Source organism: Ursus maritimus, unplaced genomic scaffold (genome assembly GCF_017311325.1).
Source record: "Ursus maritimus isolate PB19 unplaced genomic scaffold, ASM1731132v1 scaffold_8, whole genome shotgun sequence".
Lineage (NCBI taxonomy): Eukaryota > Metazoa > Chordata > Mammalia > Carnivora > Ursidae > Ursus > Ursus maritimus.
In genome coordinates, this window is record NW_024426996.1 from 25731801 (window position 1) to 25752742 (window position 20942).

Sequence of the window (20942 nt, forward strand, 5' to 3'; positions counted from 1 at the left end):
ACAAAAGTCCCTGGGTCAGGTTTCCTTGTTAGTAGTTATTTCATTTGCATGTCTCTCACATTAGACTATGTGTCAAGGACCATGTTTGTGTTGTTCACCATTTTCTGCCTAACACAGTGACTAGCGCATAGTAGGTAGGGAACAGATCCCAGGTGGATGAATGAAAATCCATTCTTATGTTGGATAAATTGTCCATTTCAACTTAAATGCCAATACATATATATGTATATATATATAATATACATATATCATATAATAATATATAACAATATATGTCATAACATGTTATATATTGTTATATGATAATATATTATAATATATATATGTTTTTGAGAGAGAGAGAGACATTGCATGTGCTTGAGCTGGGGGGGTGGGGGCAGGGCAGAGGGAGCGAGATAATCCTAAACAGGCTCCACACCTAGTGCAGAGCCTGCAGAGCCAATGCGGGGCTTAATCTCATGACCCCGAGACCATGACCTGAGTCAAAATCAAGAGTCAGATGCTAATCGACTGAGCCACTCAGGTGGTTTTTTAAAAACCACCAAACAAGCTGGGATCATGCTCTCTCTCTCTTTTTTTAAGATTTTATTTACTCATGAGAGACAGAAAGAGAGAGGCAGAGGGAGAAGCAGGCTCCCCGCTGAGCAGGCAGCCCGATGTGGGACTCAATCCCAGGACCCTGAGATCATGCATGACCTGAGCCAAAGGCAGATGCTCAACTGACTGAGCCACCCAGATACCCATGCTCTTCTTTTTGCAATAAAAGCTTAAAATTAAAAAAAAAAAAAAAAAATTAAAAAAAAATTAAAAAAAACCCCAAACCCACCAGAAAATAGCAACAACAAAATAAAAACAGGTAGGTGACAAAAATGAAGGAATAACACTGGATAATAAGAATTTGTATAAACTGTGGGTAACTGAAGAAAGCGTGTGTTATGTAAAGGCATTCAAAATTCAAAGAACTTTGAAATGCTGTGATGACAGAATATAGCATGTCCATATAATAGTTTTGGTTATAGATTAGTATTCTGCAGTGCTTATATTAAAATGATATATCCATTATATATTCAATACAAATGATATTATAGAGAATACTTACTGGCATTAAAATACGCTTATAAGTTTTTTAAAAAGCACACTTTTTAAATGTTCTACAATGAACATGAATTGTTTTTGTATTCAGAAATGAATTGTTTTTACAAGGTAAAGAAGTAACTCGGGTGGCAATGTGGAGGATAAAATGGGAGTAGACTAGGACTAGAGGCAGAAAGATTAGACTATTGAAATAGTATGGGTGAAAGCTGGTAGAAGCCAAATTAAGGTAGTAGTTGTGAGGACAAAGAAAGTAATTAGATAGGAGGACATAGAATGAATAGGATTTGGTTATCTTAGATCTGGTTAGGATGGAGATAAAGGTTACGGAAACATTAACTTAAACACAGTAATTCTGCTGATAACCCTGAATCTAAAGGGGTTGGAGATAAGGGTTATGAATTCACTAGCCTTAAACATGGTAATTGAAATAAGATTCCTCAGGGAGAGAATATAATATAGAACTAGGGCAATGGCCTGAATCATGGGGAAAATCTTACCTTCTAAAAGCCAGAGGAAGAAAGGCCTATAAAGAATATTAAGTAGGACTGATTAGAGAGATAAAGCAAGTAGGAAGTTATCATGGAAATTAAAGGAAGTGGGTTTCAAGTAGGGATTGGTCAATGATACTAGTGGAGAAAGCATCTTTCGAGCTTCTGATGTTTGCTCCCTGTAAATGGACCTCAACTAGTTTGAGGTCTTTCTTTGCACTTGAGGAGACTGAGTGACTTACATGATTAGTGAATTTGTAAAGAATGTCTGGTTTAGCTCTGTCCTCCAACATACAAGGTTGTCCACAGAAACCAAATTATCATTTGAGCCTCCATGCTATCCTTGTCAAGTGTTGCTAGGAATTGAAGGTATAAATTGGTCTAATTCTGGGGATAAGTTGGCAGGCATTTTTGGTTTTCATACTAAGCAACATTAATCAACCTAATCTTATTAGTAAAAAAGTGATATTTTGGCCCCCATTTCCATCCTTGCTTCACTTCTCAAATTGTTCAGAACCTAGGAGAAGAGGGGAATTATTTTATTGAGACCCCTTGGATTTGACAATTGATGTCAAATTCCACAAGAGTCAGGTAAAGAGGGACTAAAAAGAGGCTAATGACTTTAGAAATTAGGAATTAATCATAAATCATTATCTTCCTTAATAAAGTCAGTTTCTCCAAGGCAAGTGAGGGAATGTCTCCATGATGGTGTTAGTTGGGCACCTATAATTACCGCTTCAATCCTTGTTCTCTAAGATTCTCTTAAGAATGGAACTATACCACCCAGGGGACTACATTAGTCAGGGCTATGCTATTTTAATTGCAAATGAATAAAACCTACCTTAAAATAGCTTAAAGAAGGGTGGGAAGGGTTGGTGAGAGAAGAGGCAGAATTTAGTGGCCACTTAATGGACAATGGATCCAATCCTGGATTTCAAATATCATCTGGACTCTACTCTCTATTGCTCATATCTGCTTTCTTTTGTCTTTGTTGTATGGTAAGATAGGCTCATTCCATGTTATGTCAGCAGCTCTAGCCTTAGTAAAATTTTCACAGATAACTGGAAAGATTAGCCTGGCTCATATGCCTATGTTCATGACAGGGAAAAAAACCAGTAATATAACTGACAGCTTTATCAGGTAGAGAAAAGGCATTTCCTGAGGAGATGGACATTTAAGTGTTGGAGTGTTCTCCACAACATTCCATCCTTTGGTTACCTAGCATCTACACTTGTGCTTCTTCCAGTACATATACTTTCAAAAACGTCTTAGCTTAAGACAATGTAATTATCCCATGGACAACTGAAGTACTCTCCTGGGAAACATGCCAAAGTCTCATCCTATTATCACATCTTGCTTGAAAACCAAGAGTTCTGATGTGCATTTCTTTTGGTCAGGTCTGGATGTAGCTCTTTGTGGTACAACAGGATAAAGATAATTTTATTAGATAGTGGTATAAACTTAACCAGGTGAGTTAAGGGCACTCACACGGGGCTTGATCTCACAACTCTGAGATCATGACCTGAGCCGAAATCAAGAGCTGAAATCAAGAGTGCCACCCAGGCACCCAAAGGGCACTCTTAATTAGCTAGTGGATGAGGTCCTTGGTTGGCTAATATAGTGGTCTTGAGTTTGCTCTCTGAAAGGTGCTCCCTTAACCCTTACACAAAAGAGGGCATTGGAATTAGGCAATCACAGACCCTTGTTTGCAACAGTCGGTGTTTCTATCAATACAATTCTCTTGCAATCTTAGTTGGCTGCTGGCCACCTTGCTTTTTGGTAACTGTGGTTTAGAAACCAAAAATGGAGATGGTATATGAACCTGTTTTCTGTCCTTAAGCAATGGGTTTCAGGGTCGGAATGCAACATCTACCCTCCAGCCAAGTAAATATAACTACCTATTTCTTTATCTATACTCCAGTCAACTAAACATAAGTATTTCTATTTTGGCTTTTGCATCCAAAATTTTAAACTGAAGAATGAACTTAGGGATATGGTGCAGCTAGGTTTTATCTGTCCCCTTGCCCCCAAGTCACATCTCCGGGAATGGCTCCTCACATTAGGACTAATTTGTCAACCTTTGTCAGACAGAATAAGTATAGCAGGAGATGCATGAGGTGATAAAGGATCAAGCTTTTTCCAGGGTTCCAATTATATCTTTTACTGGGTGTCCAACTCCCTATCTTTGTTTGTACTAACTTTAGCTCAGGATAAATAATATGGGTTTTCCAAATCTGCAAGATGCAAGGTTAATTCTCAGGCACATGGGTTACTGAGTACACAGAGAAAGAGTGTCTTAGAAATATGTTCTCTTTCTTCTGCATTCAGATAGCTAGTTTGGACTGAAGTAAATCCCTTTCTTTAGGACCTCACTAAAAGACACACTTCAAAATCCTGATGTTTTCCTATCAATTCTCTTAGAACTTCCACCTTGGTACAGACATTGCCTAAAACCTAAAATTCAACAGGTTGTTGCTTGCTACATGTTAGGTATTGCCAAACCTCCTAGCTAGGGCTAAGGAAACTTATTTCTGTGCATCCCACCTAGACTCACTGGTTTTACATTTCAGACTGTGTCATTTGTTGACACCGGTACTATTTTATGCACTAATCAGGAATATAAACAGGAACTTTGCCATTTTGAGATTCTTACTCTCTTCCAGTTTAACAGTCTGTTTTTAATTCCACATTACTTTTTATTCAAATTCAGGGAATTCAAAGGTTAAGGTATTATTATTAGACTGTTCTCATCTCTCCTCTAAGACTTTATCTGGTTGCTAGAGGTAAGTACTTTATGGCATTGCAGAGGGAAATATGGTTTGCTTGGTGTCTAATTTTGTGGCTGAAAGGTTCACTGTTGATACAACTTGTATCTACTCTGTCAAAGTGTGATTGTTTTCCCTCTGCCCTTACCTCAAAATGTATGGATATTAGTGTCTTCTCAATAGGATTCTCTATCCAATCCATGGATTCATACCACAGCCTCTGCCATGAGTTTCCATCACCTTGTCCTGCAAGCAGTTAGGCTTACTATGAACCAAGTTTACATACCTCTTAAGAAATTCTGCATTTCCTTTTGAGTCCACTGTCATCAAGAAAGATGCAGGATTGGAGTGGTTATCAATGCTGCTTGGTCCACTCTGCTTAAACAGAATAGGCTGTGTTTCTTCTTCATTGTAGTTGCCCGTGTTGGGCAAACCTCCTCGTGGGAAGCAGGGCACAAGCCATAAGCTCTGTTTTTGAATTCTGGTCTTCTTGGCAGTATCTACCCCTTATCCTTCGGTGTTTTAACCCTGAGGAGAGAGCCAGGAAATACATGTCTCAAATCATGGGCTCTTTTCTCCTTCTACAATACCATTGAGGCTGCCTCAATTTCATTCTCAGGCAGGCTCACTTCACATGGTGATCAGAGGCCATAGCGAGTTAAGTTTTTGCTTAATTCCAGAGTGAGGTGCCTCTTTCTCAACAGTGCTAGCCAAAATGGTGAGACTGTTTCTGATTGGCTTTGTTTTATTAACCCGCCCATTTCTGAACCAATACTCTGGCTGGCCTGATCCATGGGCCTACCCCTGTGGTATGGGTATCAGGACTAGGTAATGGACAGCTGCACCTGGGCAAAGGTTAGAACTATATTAGTTAGATAACTTCCAAATCTGTGGCTTAACACAAAAGAATGCTTATAAACTCCAATACAAGTGAGTCCTTCCACCTTGTGGCTTGGCCATCTTCAACACGTGGCTTCTAATACAACTGTATTCATCTGCCTCAATTTGGTGGGGAATGGGGAGATCCTGGACTTTTCATGTGCTGTTTTTCTGGACAAGAGCTGCAACAGGAGCACATCACTTCTACTCACATCCCACCTGTTAGAACCTAATTGGCACCTCTAACTGGCAAGCCAAATTGCAAGGGAGGCAGGGAAATAAAATCTGTGTCCAGAAAAAGAATCTAGTGTCTGCAAGAGTCCACTATTCTGATCACTAAATATCTATTTTACCTTCTCTTCGCACACAGAGAACACATCCAACCCCAATGGAGACAACCTAAAATTCTGTTCAGTTACTAAGTCAGGCTTAAAGTCTAGGTTTTTAGGTAATGTGCAGTCCTCTTCATTAGGTCCAGGTGTAAACTATGAACTAAAAAGACAAGTTATCTCTAATATTACCCCATACTTCAGCAAACCCAATGTATAGTGGTTAAACAGACACAGGTAACTACACTATGTTCTCATTAGGAAGAGAGAAAGATGTGAGACACTAGGCAATATGGATACATAACAATGATGAAATGCTGCATGGGCATTTTGTGATCCATCTCCCCTGAGAACAGAGGAAGTCTTGATGAGACCTCAGCCTAGTCTTTGGGAGGAACTCTGTTGTCCTTTGTCTTCTGTATAGCTCCTGATACTAACCTCTGATATGTTGTGCCTTATTCTCCATGGCCACATTCTGTGTGGGCATTGGGATGCTATAAAGTGTTTATGCCCTATTTCCTCACTGTCATTTGCCTCACTGTCTTAATACCTGAGTAACATCTGAATGAGGTTAATGATTTGATTAGTAATGAAATTCCTTCAAAAATTTAGTCTTGTGATCTATTTGCTTCAAGTAACTACACCCGAAGTTCATTTGTTCTTTTTTTCTTTCTTATTTATTTATTTATTTAATTAATTTCTACACCCAACTTGGGGCTTAAACTCATGACCCTGAGATCAAGAGTCACATGCTCTTCTGACTGAGCCAGCCAGGCCCTGACCCAAAGTTCTTTCTTATATAATTCTCAAACCTGATTCACTTCCTTGCTTCCTTGCCCCCGTGTCTGTTTCTCTAGAACTTCATCCCAGCCACCTTCAGGCCATCTAAAATAATGGCCTTGAATGGGAGCACCAAAGCCTCGACATGACCTTTGTTCCTCTGTTGTACTCAAGGTTTCTTCCATTTCATTTTTTACCACTCAAGGTCTAGAAAGTCAGCTTTTCCAATCTTTCCAAATATTCTTATGCATTTTCACTTCTGCCATTCTTTCCTTGAGCTTATCTTTTTAGGAAAACCTTGATAAAAGTAAAATGTAAAATTCAAAATACACTATTACTTTTATTCTTTTGAACCATTTCCTCTAGAACTTGTCTCAATAAATAGGTGATACACTTTTCAATTATGTTGCCCCTACAAAACCTGGGCTCCTTCTGGCCTCCTATATCAGTTTCTCCAACATCTGCTACATCATCACTAAGCCAATGCAACGTATTTTAGATTACTGTCCTAGCAGTATTCTCCTTCTCGTACCAATTTCTGGATTACTTATGGTCATTCTAGCTCCCATAACATATAAATTCTCAAATCTCAATTTTCTCTTATAAGAAGTCCAAAAAAGTGTCTTTCTAATTTGGAGGTGGCTATCTTCCTAGTAATGATTTAGCTACTCATGCTTCTCTTTTCTGGCACTGGCATCTCCAACATATAGTTTGCAAGGTAATGATATTCACTCACTACGAGCTGATGGGAGAAAGAGTAAGGGAGGATGGAAGGAACTTTATTAAGCCCGGAAACGAATGCATTATTTCCATTCACATCTCATTGGCTAAAAGTCAACCACATGGCTCCAACTAACTGCAAAGGAAATTGGGAAATTTAGTCTAGCTGTATGTCCAGGAAGAAGAAATGTTTCATGAATGGCTAGTCAAGTCTTTACCACAAGGCTCTAAAAAAAAAAAAAGAAAAAAGAAAAGAAAAGAAAAAGAAAAAAAAAAAAAGCTAGCCAAAAATAACAGAAAGTCACTGCAGGTGCTCTATTTTAATAGGCTGGCTTGACCATATCCTACTAGTCCCAACAAGATATTCATTTCACTACTATGTAAAAGAGCAAGCATTTATTTTCTCTTAATAATGGGATTAAAAAGAGTATTTTTGATAGTATGATAGGCACAGAAGTTAGAGTGCAAAGGGTTAATGAGTTAAATTCAGAGAGACAATGAACATAGGATCCTCTTTAAAGAACTGTGAAGGAAAGGAAATGCAGTGGAACCAGCAGTGTGGAGGATTGAAGACAAAAAAGGTAATAAATAGAAGAGAAAGAAGCAATTGGAACTAGAGCGCAGATGGATAATTCATCTCTGTACGAGCAGGGAATGTCTTATTCCTCTGATACAGGAGAAAAGGAAAGTTCTGGAAGTATCTAAGTCTACGGTATTTGGAAAGTTGAAGTTTATGCCTAATAGCATCAGTCTTTTTTGATATTTGAAGTAAAGTCATGTAATGAAATGTGGCTAGGACTTAAGACTGTAAAAAGTATTTTGGTGGGAAGGGAAAAGAAGGTGCTGATGGATATACAGCTGAGATTCTAGGCCTAAACCTGTAGTGGTACGATACACAAGGTAGTGTAATGTTCTGCACAGGAACTCAGCAACCACTGTAGGAGAGGAACAGGCAGATAGTTGGCTTGGTGTGTGTATTTACAATAGCACTTATTACACCATAGAGCCCCTGGAAGCAGAGACTTTGATCTCAAAAACTATGCACACAGTAGGAACATAATGAATTTTTGTTTGAATGAATTGATTCAGTCATTGCCAATTCTGCCATAGTACTCTCTAGAGTACTGGCAACTGCCCACATTTCATATGGTATGCCAATGCTAAAAGGAAAAAAAAATGCTAAAAAAAAAAATTCAGGCACACTCAATTAAACTTAGCAGTCTTAAAATGGCAACTATGTCAGCTGAGACAGACTTTTTATCCTGTGCCAGTACATCTGCCTTTGATGTTTTCTTCATTTTCCTTATGCCACTGTACTCTTATTGGACCAGAAAGGGATAATTCTGAGTTCAATAAGCTACGCTATTATTTCAAAAGTCGTGGGAGTTCTTCACATATCTACAAATGAACTCAAAACCCCCTTCACCATATACCTTCCAAGAAATGCATAGACAAGGATGATTATTTATAATGCTCACTCCACAGATAAAAGCCGAGTCGGTGACGGTTGGAAGAACTATAAATCAGAGTCAATCCGTGAATCGTCTGCAAAGTCTGGCACTGATCCTGCTTCCTTCTCTTGTCTTTACCCTTTGGAAACTTCAACGTTGCGGTAATCTCAGACATCGCCTGATCGAACTCCGTATCACACAACTGTAAACTCGGGCTCACGAAGTCTGTAACTCAACATTTAAACTTAGGCAAAGAGGGCTCCTTCCCTTACACGACGCCATCTCTCAAAGATCCAAAGCCCTAAACACGATTTGGCGGTGGAAAAAATGGCCAGGAATAAAACTACATACGACAGTCCAGAAAGAGGCCCCACCTCCCGGATCTTGCGGTCCTGGCCTCCTGCTAACAAAGTATCAGGACCGCGCTTCCGCACCGGCTTCCCACCCGACCCGGGGCGCTCTTCTCCAGCCGGCACGCCCGCCGCACGCACCGCAGCACAGCCCGCCCGCCGGCGCCCGGAACCCGGCCCTCGAAATCTCACTTTCGTCTTTCGGCCACCCGCGCGCCACCGCTCAGGCGACGGCTGATGGCGTCACCTGCACTTCCGCCTGCGGCTGCGTTCTAGTCACAAGCGAGGAAGGAAGAAGGGAGGTCTGAAGGGCTGTATGTGTGGGGGAAATAGCGAGGAAAGAGGAGAAATCCGGGCGCTCGCCGGCGCTACAACAGTAACCGCGGGCCTCTTCTGTCCCCGCCGTCCCCCCATCGGAAGTCGCCCTAGGCACACTTCCCTCGCCTCTCCGTAGTCTCTCCTCCTCTGGGTCTCCCGACACCCGGGTCTCTCTTTACGCCTCAACCCCCCCCCCTTTGCTCCCTCACACTCCCTCCCTCTCTCTCCCTCCCATCGTCAGGCTCCCCGCCCTTAGTATCGCGAGACGAGGTGAGAGCTGGCGGAGCGGCGGCGGCGGCGGCGGCAGTAGAGGTGACCGAGGCGGTGGCGGCGGAGGCGGCACCGAGCGCTGTGTCGGCCCCGGTGCGGCCGAAGTCGCGGTAGAGCGTAGCCCCCACGCCCCTCCCCCGTCCGCGCCCTCCCTCTTTCCCTGGGGATGGAGAAGGCGACGGTTCCGGTGGCGGCGGCGGCGGCGGCGGCGGCTGAGGGAGAAGGGAGCCCCCCGGCGGTGGCGGCCGTGGCGGGCCCCCCCGCGGCGGCGGCGGAGGTCGGCAGCGGCGTTGGCGGCGGCAGCGGGGCTCGCTCGGCCTCTTCTCCTCGTGGGATGGTGCGAGTCTGCGACCTACTCCTGAAGAAGAAGCCGCCGCAGCAGCAACACCACAAGGCCAAGCGTAACCGGACTTGCCGACCCCCCAGCAGCAGCGAAAGCAGCAGCGACAGCGACAACAGCGGCGGCGGTGGAGGCGGCGGCGGTGGTGGAGGTGGCGGCGGCACGAGCAGCAACAACAGCGAGGAAGAAGAGGACGACGACGACGAGGAAGAGGAGGTTTCTGAGGCAAGGGCCTGGTTTCAAAGGAAGGAGGGAGGAAGGGACCGTAAAGGGTAGGGGCCGAAGGTGGGAGGGGACTTGCGGTGGGACAGATTCCTGTGGGTTGATCTATCTTAGCGGCCAGGCTTTCCACTGCCCTCTTTCTTTGCCCGGCCTAAATCGTGAGGTGTGGGGATGTGGGGGAGGGTAGCTGACACGTGGGGGTGGGAGGACCACAGAGCCCACAGAGTTGGTGAACAGCAGGTTATCCTGGGATGGTTCACACGGTTAAGGATGGAGGGAATTGGTTAGATTCTCTCTTAGCACACCCGGCGGGGTCCGCCTGGGGTCAGTAGGGCCATGTTATTCCTGGGGTGGGGGCGGGACCAGAGCGGGAGGGATAAGATAATAGGTAGCTGAGTCTCTTGGGGAATGGCTAGGAGGCTGGTAAATTTCTCTCACTCGTGAGGTGGAAGGGAGCAGTTTTGAGGGGAGGTAAGGTTATAATGGACTCAAAGCTAAGTATTCGTGTATGTGAGAGACACGTGAGAAGCTGTACTTTTCCATACTGTTCTGCAGGGTTTGTTTGTTTTTTTTTTTTTCATAATTATTGTGGCTGCTGAAGTAGCCTTTAGTTCTTTGATCTCTCAAGGATTTTGGATGAACTGATCTTAGATCCATATACATTTGTATATAACTCAGTGGCTGAAAAATATATTTGACTCTTACATGTACATACATATACATCTTCAGATGCTTCTGCGGTGAGGAAAAATTAAGCCACGCTCTGTCGTTTTCCAGATAATATGGGGCAACTAAAGAGTGCTTTGAAGCCTGCCTTGGTTGTGGTGAGTTGGAATAGGAAGGCCTCTTGGTTTGTCCTAGTGATCTGGTTTCATAACTGTTTATAATTTTTCCTGGGTCCACAGACAGGCGGCGTTGCAGGACCTTATTCTTCAAAGGCCACATAAAACCCAAAAGCTCAGTAAAACATACCATACTGACAAAAAAAACCTAAAAGTTAGCCTTATTATCAGCACTTTTGTAACTCTCTTGTCCACTCCCTGAAATGGAAGCTAGAAAATCTTGATTTGGAAAAAGAAGTTGTAACTTAAGGCGGGAGAAGGAAAACAGTTTTAAAGGCTGATTTTAAGTCTCGTTGTAAGAGAACAACTGAATTATCTAGAAGTACCACTTGCCGTTTATTCTCTTCTACAGAGTTTATCTTGGTGCAAGGCTTATTTTTTGCAAATTGTATTGTTGGATCTTGAGTTCTTTTCAAATAGAGAAATACTTTTTAAAGAGTTTGAGACTTGTTTATTGGAAGAGATTCTCTTTTACCTCATGAAGTCATGTAGGTAGAGATGTAATAGTTCAAGTATGTATACCAAAAAGATGGACACTCCCTGCTATTCCATTATCCTATTGAATTCTAAGAATAGGTTTGTGTTGATAGATTTTGTATGGATTTTAGTTGGACCTTTAAGTACACGGTGTTGTTTGGGCTGCATTTGCAACAATGAAGAGGAGGATGTGATGGGATTCTTATTTCCAATAAAATCTATTATGGTAGTGAGAATCTTCCATTTGTATGAATCTTTGCAGAGATGAGAAACATTTTAGAAGTAATCTAATTCAGCCCTTTTATTTTAAAAATGAGGAAAACAAGGCTTAGAGGAAACTGATTCTGGTGGATAGTAGCAAAAGTGGAAATCAAAGTTTTCTAATGGTTCAGACCAGTATGCTTTTTATGACAGCATATTTCCCCTCCTGACATCTTTCAAAAATTGGGCAGTGAATTGCAAGGTAACACAATCATGCAGCTGTGGGGAAAATGCTGATATTTTATTTATTAAGATTTTAAATTCTCCCACAAAATACAAGCTCTGGTTTGGAACTTGGTATCAAGTTGAATGCAGTACTTACTGGAGTATTATGCTGTAAACTTCATATACCTAGGTAGTTTTGTTCTTTGGAATTTGGTCTAATAAGCAAAACTTTCAGTAAGTTTATAGGTGTGTTAATTTTGTGAGTCAGGTTTATTTTCCTCAGAAAATGGGAATGATATATGTTGACTTTCATCAACTAGGGGAGTTTCTTTGTTTTTAATGTGCTTTGTTTTGTGCGCAGTGCTGTAAACAATGGGTTTGTCATTTGTTATGAAGATGAGTCAGGAGAAATAAGTGTAAGAAAGTGCAGCCATTAAAAATAAATCTATATAGGTACATGGTGAGGGATGAGCAGGCAGAAAGGAGTACAGTATGTCTCCTCACCTGCCTCCATCCTTGACCAAAATAAAGAAGTAAATAAACCTCATAGTCACTGTACAGTATAAGCTAAATGGATGAGTTGTGCAGTGTTTTTCATTTCTTTATTTTATTGACATGTCAGCAGAAGTTTAACTTTCTAGAGCTAGGAAATCTTGTGGCTAATACTCGTATTTAAATCCATTTTCTAATGCATTCTGTTACTGGCTACACAGTGAAAAATGTGGATAACATGATCCTTGAGATCCTTCTAATAAAAATCATCAAAACGTTAAAAAGGAATATGAGAGGTTATAGTTTTTGTATATAGTTGTGGTTTCAGGTATTTAACCTGAAAAATTGGAGGATAATTTAGCAAAAATATATACATTTGCTATGAAGAAATGTTAGCTGGATATTCTCTATATCTGCTGAAAGAGGAAAAGTTGGAAGGAAAGATTGAATTTAAATAAGAGCCTTATTTGAATGTTGAAGAACAAGCATCTAATTCTTACTAAGTGTTGGAGTAGCTTATTGAGAATTGGATTTTCTCTTCAGTGTCAGAATAGGATAATCATGTTTTAGATAATTTATGTAACTCGTCTATAGCTGGAAACAAAAGTGTAAGACCAAGAGCTCTCCTTTTCCCTCTCCTACTCTCCCCCCTCCCATTTGACTCAAAAATCTTAGATCAAAAATTGAAGAATGCATAATTGCCTTGGCTTTCAGTGGGTGAAATGTATACACAGAAATGTATTTCCTAACATAAAATTGTAATGTACTTCTTTTCAAAATAGTGACTAAATTAAATTGCTTACTTGAATATTACAAGAAAAAATGTTAAAATTGCATAAGTTGATACTCCATTTCAGAAATAACATCACATTCTGTTGAATGCATTTTGAAATGTAATTGAATGGTATCAGTGTTTGCTAATGCAGAATTCAGAGGGGAAAAAACTTGCTATTAAAGGTAGGGTTCTGTTCAAAAGTAACTTTTATTAAAGATGCATAAAATGTAAAGACAGTTGGATTTTTTCAGAATTCTGGATATTTTTGGTAGGTAACTTGAGGCTTTAAATTTAAGAGACAAACCTAGTGGTGAAATTTTAGGCAAGGGGAGCCAGTGAATAAATTAGTACTGACTTACTTTTGAAAGGATTTGCAAGGCCAGGGAGAATCTGTTGACATGGAAGAGGTAGGGTTGAGAATGAGAGAGAAAGATTATTTCAGTAGATTTTGTTTCCTCAAATTCACTTACAAATCTTTTTGTTGTTGTTTTTTAATGGAAAAATGCCATCCAAGTTCCTTTGTTATAATGGTAGATGAGTCCAGAGAAGCTTACTTGTTCCCTAGTTTCATCTCTTAATTGATAAAGCAGTATTTGTAAAGGAGATGTCGAGATCTTTGAAGAAATAGTTCTGTCATAATTATCTTGTCTCCTAGTCTGCTTAAGCACAGAACTTGATAAAAACATTTTCAGTGAATAACCAGTGCTTAAGGAGGATCCAGAATTCATTTGGGAGACCAACAGAAGGAATAGTTTCTCTCTTCTTGGATCCAGGCCTGCCAAATAGCTGAAGCTTGGATTCCAGTATCTTTCAGTTACTAATTACTTCTCTTAGTGATAGTCCTCTTCCATAGGGATCCTCTTCCATAGGTATTACGGGGAAAGCCAGTTAAGCCAATATATGTTGATTAATGCCTGATGAGTACCTTAAGCCTCCTAGGTATATTTACAGTTTAAAAACATAAAAAACTATTACTTATTCAGTGCCTACTGTGTGTCAAGTCTAGCATAATGGTTAAGAGCATGGACTAGAGTCAGATATGATCCATCACTTACTAGCTTTGTGATCTTGGGCAAGTTACTTAACCTCTCTGCATCTCAGTTTCCTCTTAGTAAATGGTGATAATGTAGATTCTACTGTATATCATTGGTATGAGAATTAAATAAGATAATACAGGTATCATGTATTCTCATTTTACTTTCACTATGAAGTAGGTGTCCTCATAATTTGTTTCATTATTCAACACATGTTTAGAGTTTCTACTATATGCTGGGCATTTTGTTGTACTGGGTAAGTAATGGTGAACAAAACTGTTTTAAGACACATTGATTTTAAAATGTACCAGTGATTAAATATAGGTTTTGGGAGGTATGATAGTGAGAGTAAATGGTTAAATGTAGATCCGGAATAAAGTGGATGAATTTCAGAAGTATACAAATGTTGGGAAAGGTTATTCATATTAATTTTAGAGTCAAAGATACTGGCTTAGCAGGGTTTTAGGTAACTTCATCAGGGTCACATAGCTAATAAGTGGCAGAGCAGGACGTAACCTGTTTGATTCAAAGCCTCCTCGTTCATTCACTCACTCATTCATTCATTCATTCATTCACATGATCTGTTAGGTTGTATGATGTTGAGGGCAACATCTTGGATGTTGGCATTTCAGATAGTGTGAAAACACATTCAGATGGTATAGGGGAACATACTTTTAGGCAGTAGGGTAACCACTGAAGACAAATTGATTACCCCAAGCTTTTCTTTCTTTTCTTGTTCTTATTTGATTTCCTTCTCTTTTTATTCAACTCATTGAAAAAGAAAAAGAAGAAATACAGAAAAGTACAAACAAGTATGTCCATATTCCCACCATCTAGAATTAACAACTGTTAACAAAACGAAACTTGAAAACTACTCTCTTTAGAAGCAATCTGTTGCTTCTTCCTCCCTCTCAAGATTTTTACTTTTCAAGGTTATTTTCTTTATTAAGCTAATTTTTTTTTTAAACTTTTAAGTAAGAGTTCTTAACCTGGGGTCTAGATAGACTGTGAATACCTGAAATTAAATCCAAGATTTTGTTGAAGGTGCTTATAATGTGTTTTATTCTTTCTCCCTTACCCCCATAGTGTGTGTGCAAAACTTCTATTAGATTCTCAGAGATCTGTGATTGCCCCCTCCCTCCCTCCCTCCCACCCACCTTGTTATTTTGAAACATTCTCACTGCAGTAGTAGTGGGGAATCAGGCAGGCATTTACGTGCATTGTTTAGAATTGGGAAACTACTTGTAACCAAGGTAATGTAGCAACACAGAAGGTCTGTTTGTGTTGGGAAGTCCAAGACTTACTTGTTCTTTCTGGTAAACTAGTTATGCCTACTCTTGTCTTAAATCCTCATATTTTGCCTTTTAATTGTTTAATTAATGAAGCAGCTTTCATCTAGTCTGCTATGGACTATCAGATCTGAAGATGGAAACTTTGCCTTACACATCTTTATATCTCCTACTGCACTGTACCGTATCTGTTATAGAAGTCTTAGTGTCTTACTTCTGCTAGGCTTTCATGAAGTCAGATCTCTGAAGTAAAAATAAATAAGTAATTGAATAAATATTTCTTCTTTAACCACTTACTCTGGACGTATTTGGGATCATCAGAGGAGTACATTTTGACTCCCTGAAAGTTGCGAGGCTGTTTACTAGACTGCTTCTACTGGTCTTCAGTTATACCATCTTGTTGACTAGAAGTTCAATTTTTAGGTCTTTGAGGCAGCATATTTCCATTTATGGCAGTAGTTTATTCTGCATTCTTATAAAGATGATTTAGTGGGTTAGGAAATGTACATGTAATGAATTTCCATATAACTTTTACATACTTGACCATAGATGAAAACAATTTCACTTATAGCAGTATGTGAGGTAGTGCCTGTTGATACCACTTAACGTTTTTGTTAGGACCAATAGAGGGCACCACATCCATGGTAATCTATGCTCAATCTGACTGACTACCTTCAACTTTCACCTTTTGGAAAAAAAGGGTGACTATGAATACCCTTCTAGCCCTTGGAACCTGACTGGTAGTTATGCCTATGCACTTCCCACGCGGAATCAAAACACCCTTCCTCACGTATGGTGTTTAACTTCTTAATGTATATATATTTTTGTCTTTAAAAACATCTTTTCCAGTCATGAGGGAAAGTGGAATTGTGGAATGACATAGGTATTATTTTATTATGATTTATAATTTAGGTTTTAATTATTGAAGAGAAACATGTTGGATTTTATTTTTCCCAAAAATGCTTTGAAACTTGACATTAATTAGACCTGATGATTGAAAGCACAGTGTAGATTGCCTTCTGTTATCTTATAAAACTCATGAACATTACCTTGATCTTTTAGAAGAGTTGACTTAGGTTTACTTCCTGGTGAGACTAGACATAAAAGGGGTGAGTTACCAAAAAATGTAAAGTTCATAGTACTTTAGGAATTCCTTTTGGACCCAATATTATTTAGTATGTTTATAAACAATTTTGATAATATGATGAAATCCCTCTCAAGGTGTACAGATAGGTCAGAGTGAATTGTGTTTAATGAAATGAGATTGTTGAGAATAGGTTAAAAATGTTAAATAGATTTTTATGAGTCACGGGTAAAAAATGTGCTTTTTTGGGCAAATGATCTGAAACAGCTCATACTTTTTCAGTAAAAGTTCAGTGTGGTGTTGAACAAGATGAAATAGGGTATTAGAGAATCATAACTCTTTTTTTATTAGTGGGAGAGGAAGAAGCAGGCTCCTAGCAGAGGAGCCTGCTGTGGGGCTCGATCCCAGAACGCTGGGATCACACCCCGATCCGAAGGCAGACGCTTAAGGACTGCGCCACCCAGGCGCCCCGGAGAATCATAACTCTTAAATCTATGCTGCATCTGCACAAAGTAGATTATGTATATTTCTGCCTGTTGTACCATGAAATTGATGACTAAAACTAGGCAAGTTCTAGAGTGGGATAGTTTAAAAATGATTGGAGGGTTAGGGATGGAATCCATGATCAAGGAAGACTGCAGATTATACTTAATTATATTCTTATTGCTTGTTCCTTAATGTTCACATTAATCAGTTATTCAAACTTGAGTCATGGAGAAAAATGTGAGGTGTGTTAGATAGTGTTATTTCAATTTTGAAAATAGGTAAACTCATTATTTCTTATTTCTTGAGATTATTTGAAAGTATACACTAGACATGATAAATTTATGAAACTAGGCTATATGTATGCATCTCTAGCAGGGCATATTCCCCTCCTGAGCTATCATTGAGTCTCATTTAATCTTTTTTTTTTTTTCATTCCTCTCATACTCCCCAAAAAGAAAGGAACAGAAAAGAAAAAAAAAGTGAAGAAATAACCTGTCCTAAAATTAATTTGTGGCCTGGGTTTTTCCCCGTGAATTGTCTTTTAATTAAAGGACCTTTGAGAAATATCTCAGATCTGTAGAAAAATTAGTTTCATCATCAGTTTTGAATTTGGAATAAATAAACATTAACATGTAGTTCTATTTTCCTTTCCCTCTTTCCTGTCACCCTAAATCTGAGACCTGAAGAGAAAAGGAATTCTTCTTGTTTGTTATACCATGTCTATTTCCAGTTCTTTGACCTTATTATTGTCTCTTACTTTTTCTGTGTGGTTTCCCTCTTATTTTTTATTTGATAACAGAAATAGTCCTGTTACAAAGGCTCTAGTATAGTTCTTACTAGTTCAAGATGTGGTATAGGAGTTAAGTTTTTTACTTGACAAACGTTTATTGAATTTCTCCTGTGTGTGGCTGTTTTCAGTATATAGTAATCTCAACCATTTCCCTGTCAGTGAATGTTAAAAAGTTAGCTATATTTAAAATAATAGCTGTATATGTTGAGTTAAATGATTTTTATTCACATTGTAGGTTAGTAAAACTTAAATTTACATACATGAAAAATTAGAGCGATGTAATTGTTTTTTATGATTTTTAGAAAATATCACTATTATCCTTTTCTAAATAAATTTAAAAAACATTATCAAAATCTAGCAAAATCAGGGATTATGAGGAATTTGAGGAAACTGAAGCATTATTCCTAGTTTCATAAAATTTAAGTCATGTTGAGATAAAATTAATAATTTAAAACTGTGAAGATGGTTTTAGTCTTGTATAATTAATTATTTGGCAATCTGTGTTAGTTTTCAGTGTAACCGTGTTCCTTTAGCATTGGTCTTCATGATAGGCGTTGTTTTATTTCTGTTTTTGAATATAGGTTAGGTAGACTTCACATCTTTTATGAGTGCCTCTTGTAATACTCACTGATTTGTGGTATTCTGATTTTTTTTAAAGATGAAGTCTGTATGTGCTATTTTTCTAGAGTATCCTTAACAATTAAATGACACCAAGGACTCATCCATTCTAATTTTACCCTGAAGATTTTGTAGTGACAATAGGGGTTATAAGGTATACTTGTAGTTAATGCAGGTACAGATATGTTAAAATATGAGAAATTGAGTTATAGGACAGTAGAGAGGTACAGTGTTAAATATCTTCCAAATTAGATTTTAAATATAGTGTTTCTGTAGTTAAACATTATTAATTAAATATACACATATTTGTAGAAAATTTGACAAAACCAAAAGATCTAAAGAAGAATACAAAATTTGCCTATAATTTTACCCTCCAGAATTAATCATTATTTGAAATTTTTTCTTTTGTTTTTCTTATTGTATGTTAATCAAATTATCTGTCACAGAGAACAAAGCCATCACTTATACATTTTGTCTGCTAAAAGTTTAATTGATGAGCATACTTAAAATACATTAGTTGAAGAGATAAGTCTTCAGATGGTTACGTACTTATTTAACTATAAAAACTAAGGGATGCATTCATACTTTAAAAAAAGTCTTCTGATACATAAAGGTGTTTATCTTATTTTTTCTCAAAGTAAATGATGCTAACAGCTTGGTATGTATCAGACATTCTGGTTTCTTTCTTGGTGGAAGTGAATGAATGAGTGTGGGGTGTGGAAGGGGGTATGTGTGTCTGGCAGAGTACGTTAGGATTTGCCTCATTGTTCTTATTTACTTATGAATGTTCCATAGTATGAGTGTTCATAATTTATTTGCTCTTTTGTACTGGTAGACTTTTTTTTTTTTTTAAAGGTTTATTTATTTTAAAGAGAGAACGAGAGCGCACGCCTGCCCACGTGCAGGGGGAGGGCCTTAGGGAGAGGGAGAGAGGGAATCTCAAGCAGGCTTGGAGCGGATGAGGTGCTTGATCTCACAACCCTGAGTGAGATCATGACCTGAGCCAAAACGAAGAGTCGGATGCTTAACCAGTTGAGCCACCCTGGTGCCCCTATATTGATAGACATTTTGATTGTTTTCAGTACATTGCTATTACATGTATAATGCTGAAGTGAATGTCCTTTTACAGTTATTTTTGCATATAAAAATATTTCTTTGGGATGGATTCCTGGAAAGAATTGCTGGGCCAGAGGTTATGCACATGTTAAATGTAATAAATACTCCCAAGTTTTACTTCCATCAACAGGGTACTAAGAATATTATTGGAAATGAGCAATCTTAGTTTTTAAAATGTGTTAAACAAAAAATAGTGTTTTGTTTCTGTTTTCACTTTCCTGAGTACTATTGACATTGAGTAAATTTTAATTTTTATTTTTCATTTGGATTTCTTTTGAAAATTTCCTGTTATATCCTTTACTTATTCTATTAGGATTGTCTTTTTCTTAGTGATTGTTGGTGCTATTTATATTTATGCATAATAATCCTAAACAGTATTTGTTCTTCTCTGTTTATAGTATTTTCACAATATAGAAACATTTTATTTTTGTGAAGCAAAATGACTTATTCTTTTATGATTTCTGACGACCTTCACCCCAGTATTTTAAGAAAATATTCTTAGAAATTTTGTTTTGATTCTGCTGTGGTTTGTTTTTGAAAGATACACAGATATCTTTTTGCATATAATATTTAATTGTGTCCATTTCTTATTTACTCTTTTTAGTAGCATTTGACCTTGTTGGCCAATTTTCGCCTCTTAAAAAATGCTGTTCTCTTGCTTATGTAATACCACCTTCTTCTGTTTCTACATTACTAGATGCTTTTTTTTTTTTTTTTTTTTTTGGTCTTCTTGCTTCCTCCTATTCCCCTCAGTGTACATTCTTTGATTATTTAGTACCTCGTTGCTCAGTCCTGGGCCCTTTTTGGTCTTGTATGTAGTCTCACTTCTTAGGTAATCTTATCTAGTCTTGTGTATTTATATATATGCTAGTGACTGTCAAGTGTGTATTTCCAATTTAAACCTTTCTTCTTGAGTATGAACCTTTTGGTAACCCAACTTTTGTACAAACCTTTTTTCTAACACATACTTTTCTTCCTTTCTCAAGAAAATGACTCCAGAGTTCCATCCAGTTACTAGACGTAACTCAACATGACAGATATCTACATATTTCTTTTTCTCTTAATTCAGCCAGTAATCTATAAAACAATAAATAATGTGTCTCACCCATTGCACAGTGGTGAATAGGAGTAGGATAATCATAAGGATGCTTCTTTGGAGAAGGAAAGAATAGAAATAGATAGCAGTTGTTGGTCTATATTAATACTGAAATCCTTCTGGACAGAAGACTCTGCTTTGGCAACTATATAAATTCCTTGGTTAAACTTTGATTTTGCTCTATGGGAGGAATGCCCTTTTGACTGTTGTGTGTATCCTTGGCTTTGTTCTTAGGTGATCCTTCCTTGTTTATTTTCCTTTGCCACATCTGAAGTAGTAGGCATTCAAGAATATGACATCCCTAGGAATTGCACAACTTTTACAGTTCCCTGCCAGTTGGTATAGATTAAGGAGCTGCAGGGTTATTTAAGGTTCAATCATAGGTTTTTATAGGCCTGTGTAGTTCAGTG

At 38.5% G+C, this 20942-nt stretch overlaps 2 protein-coding genes across 10 annotated transcripts in view; one reads left to right on the forward strand and one right to left on the reverse strand.

Annotated features, from left to right (window-relative positions):
* Positions 1–9371, reverse strand: part of ALB (albumin) — a 125180-nt gene extending 115809 nt beyond the window's left edge. For 2 of the 7 annotated variants that reach the window (XM_040625425.1, XM_008693205.2), the window contains exons 1-2: positions 8490–9027; positions 4635–4876 (exon numbers count right to left, since the gene is read on the reverse strand). In XM_040625425.1, the coding sequence (XP_040481359.1) occupies positions 4635–4653 (19 nt within the window). In that variant the 5' untranslated portion in view covers positions 4654–4876; positions 8490–9027. Of the gene's footprint in view, positions 1–4634; positions 4877–8489 lie in introns of all 7 variants that reach the window. The other 5 variants (XM_040625422.1, XM_040625424.1, XM_040625421.1 and 2 more) reach the window with 5 other exon arrangements.
* A 240-nt stretch (positions 9372–9611) lies between these two features.
* The window catches only part of ANKRD17 (ankyrin repeat domain 17), a 154892-nt gene continuing 143561 nt past the window's right edge, over positions 9612–20942 (forward strand). For all 3 annotated transcript variants that reach the window (XM_008693327.2, XM_040625426.1, XM_040625427.1), the window contains exon 1: positions 9612–10010. In XM_008693327.2, coding sequence (XP_008691549.2) covers positions 9612–10010 — 399 coding nt within the window. The remainder of the gene's footprint in view (positions 10011–20942) is intronic.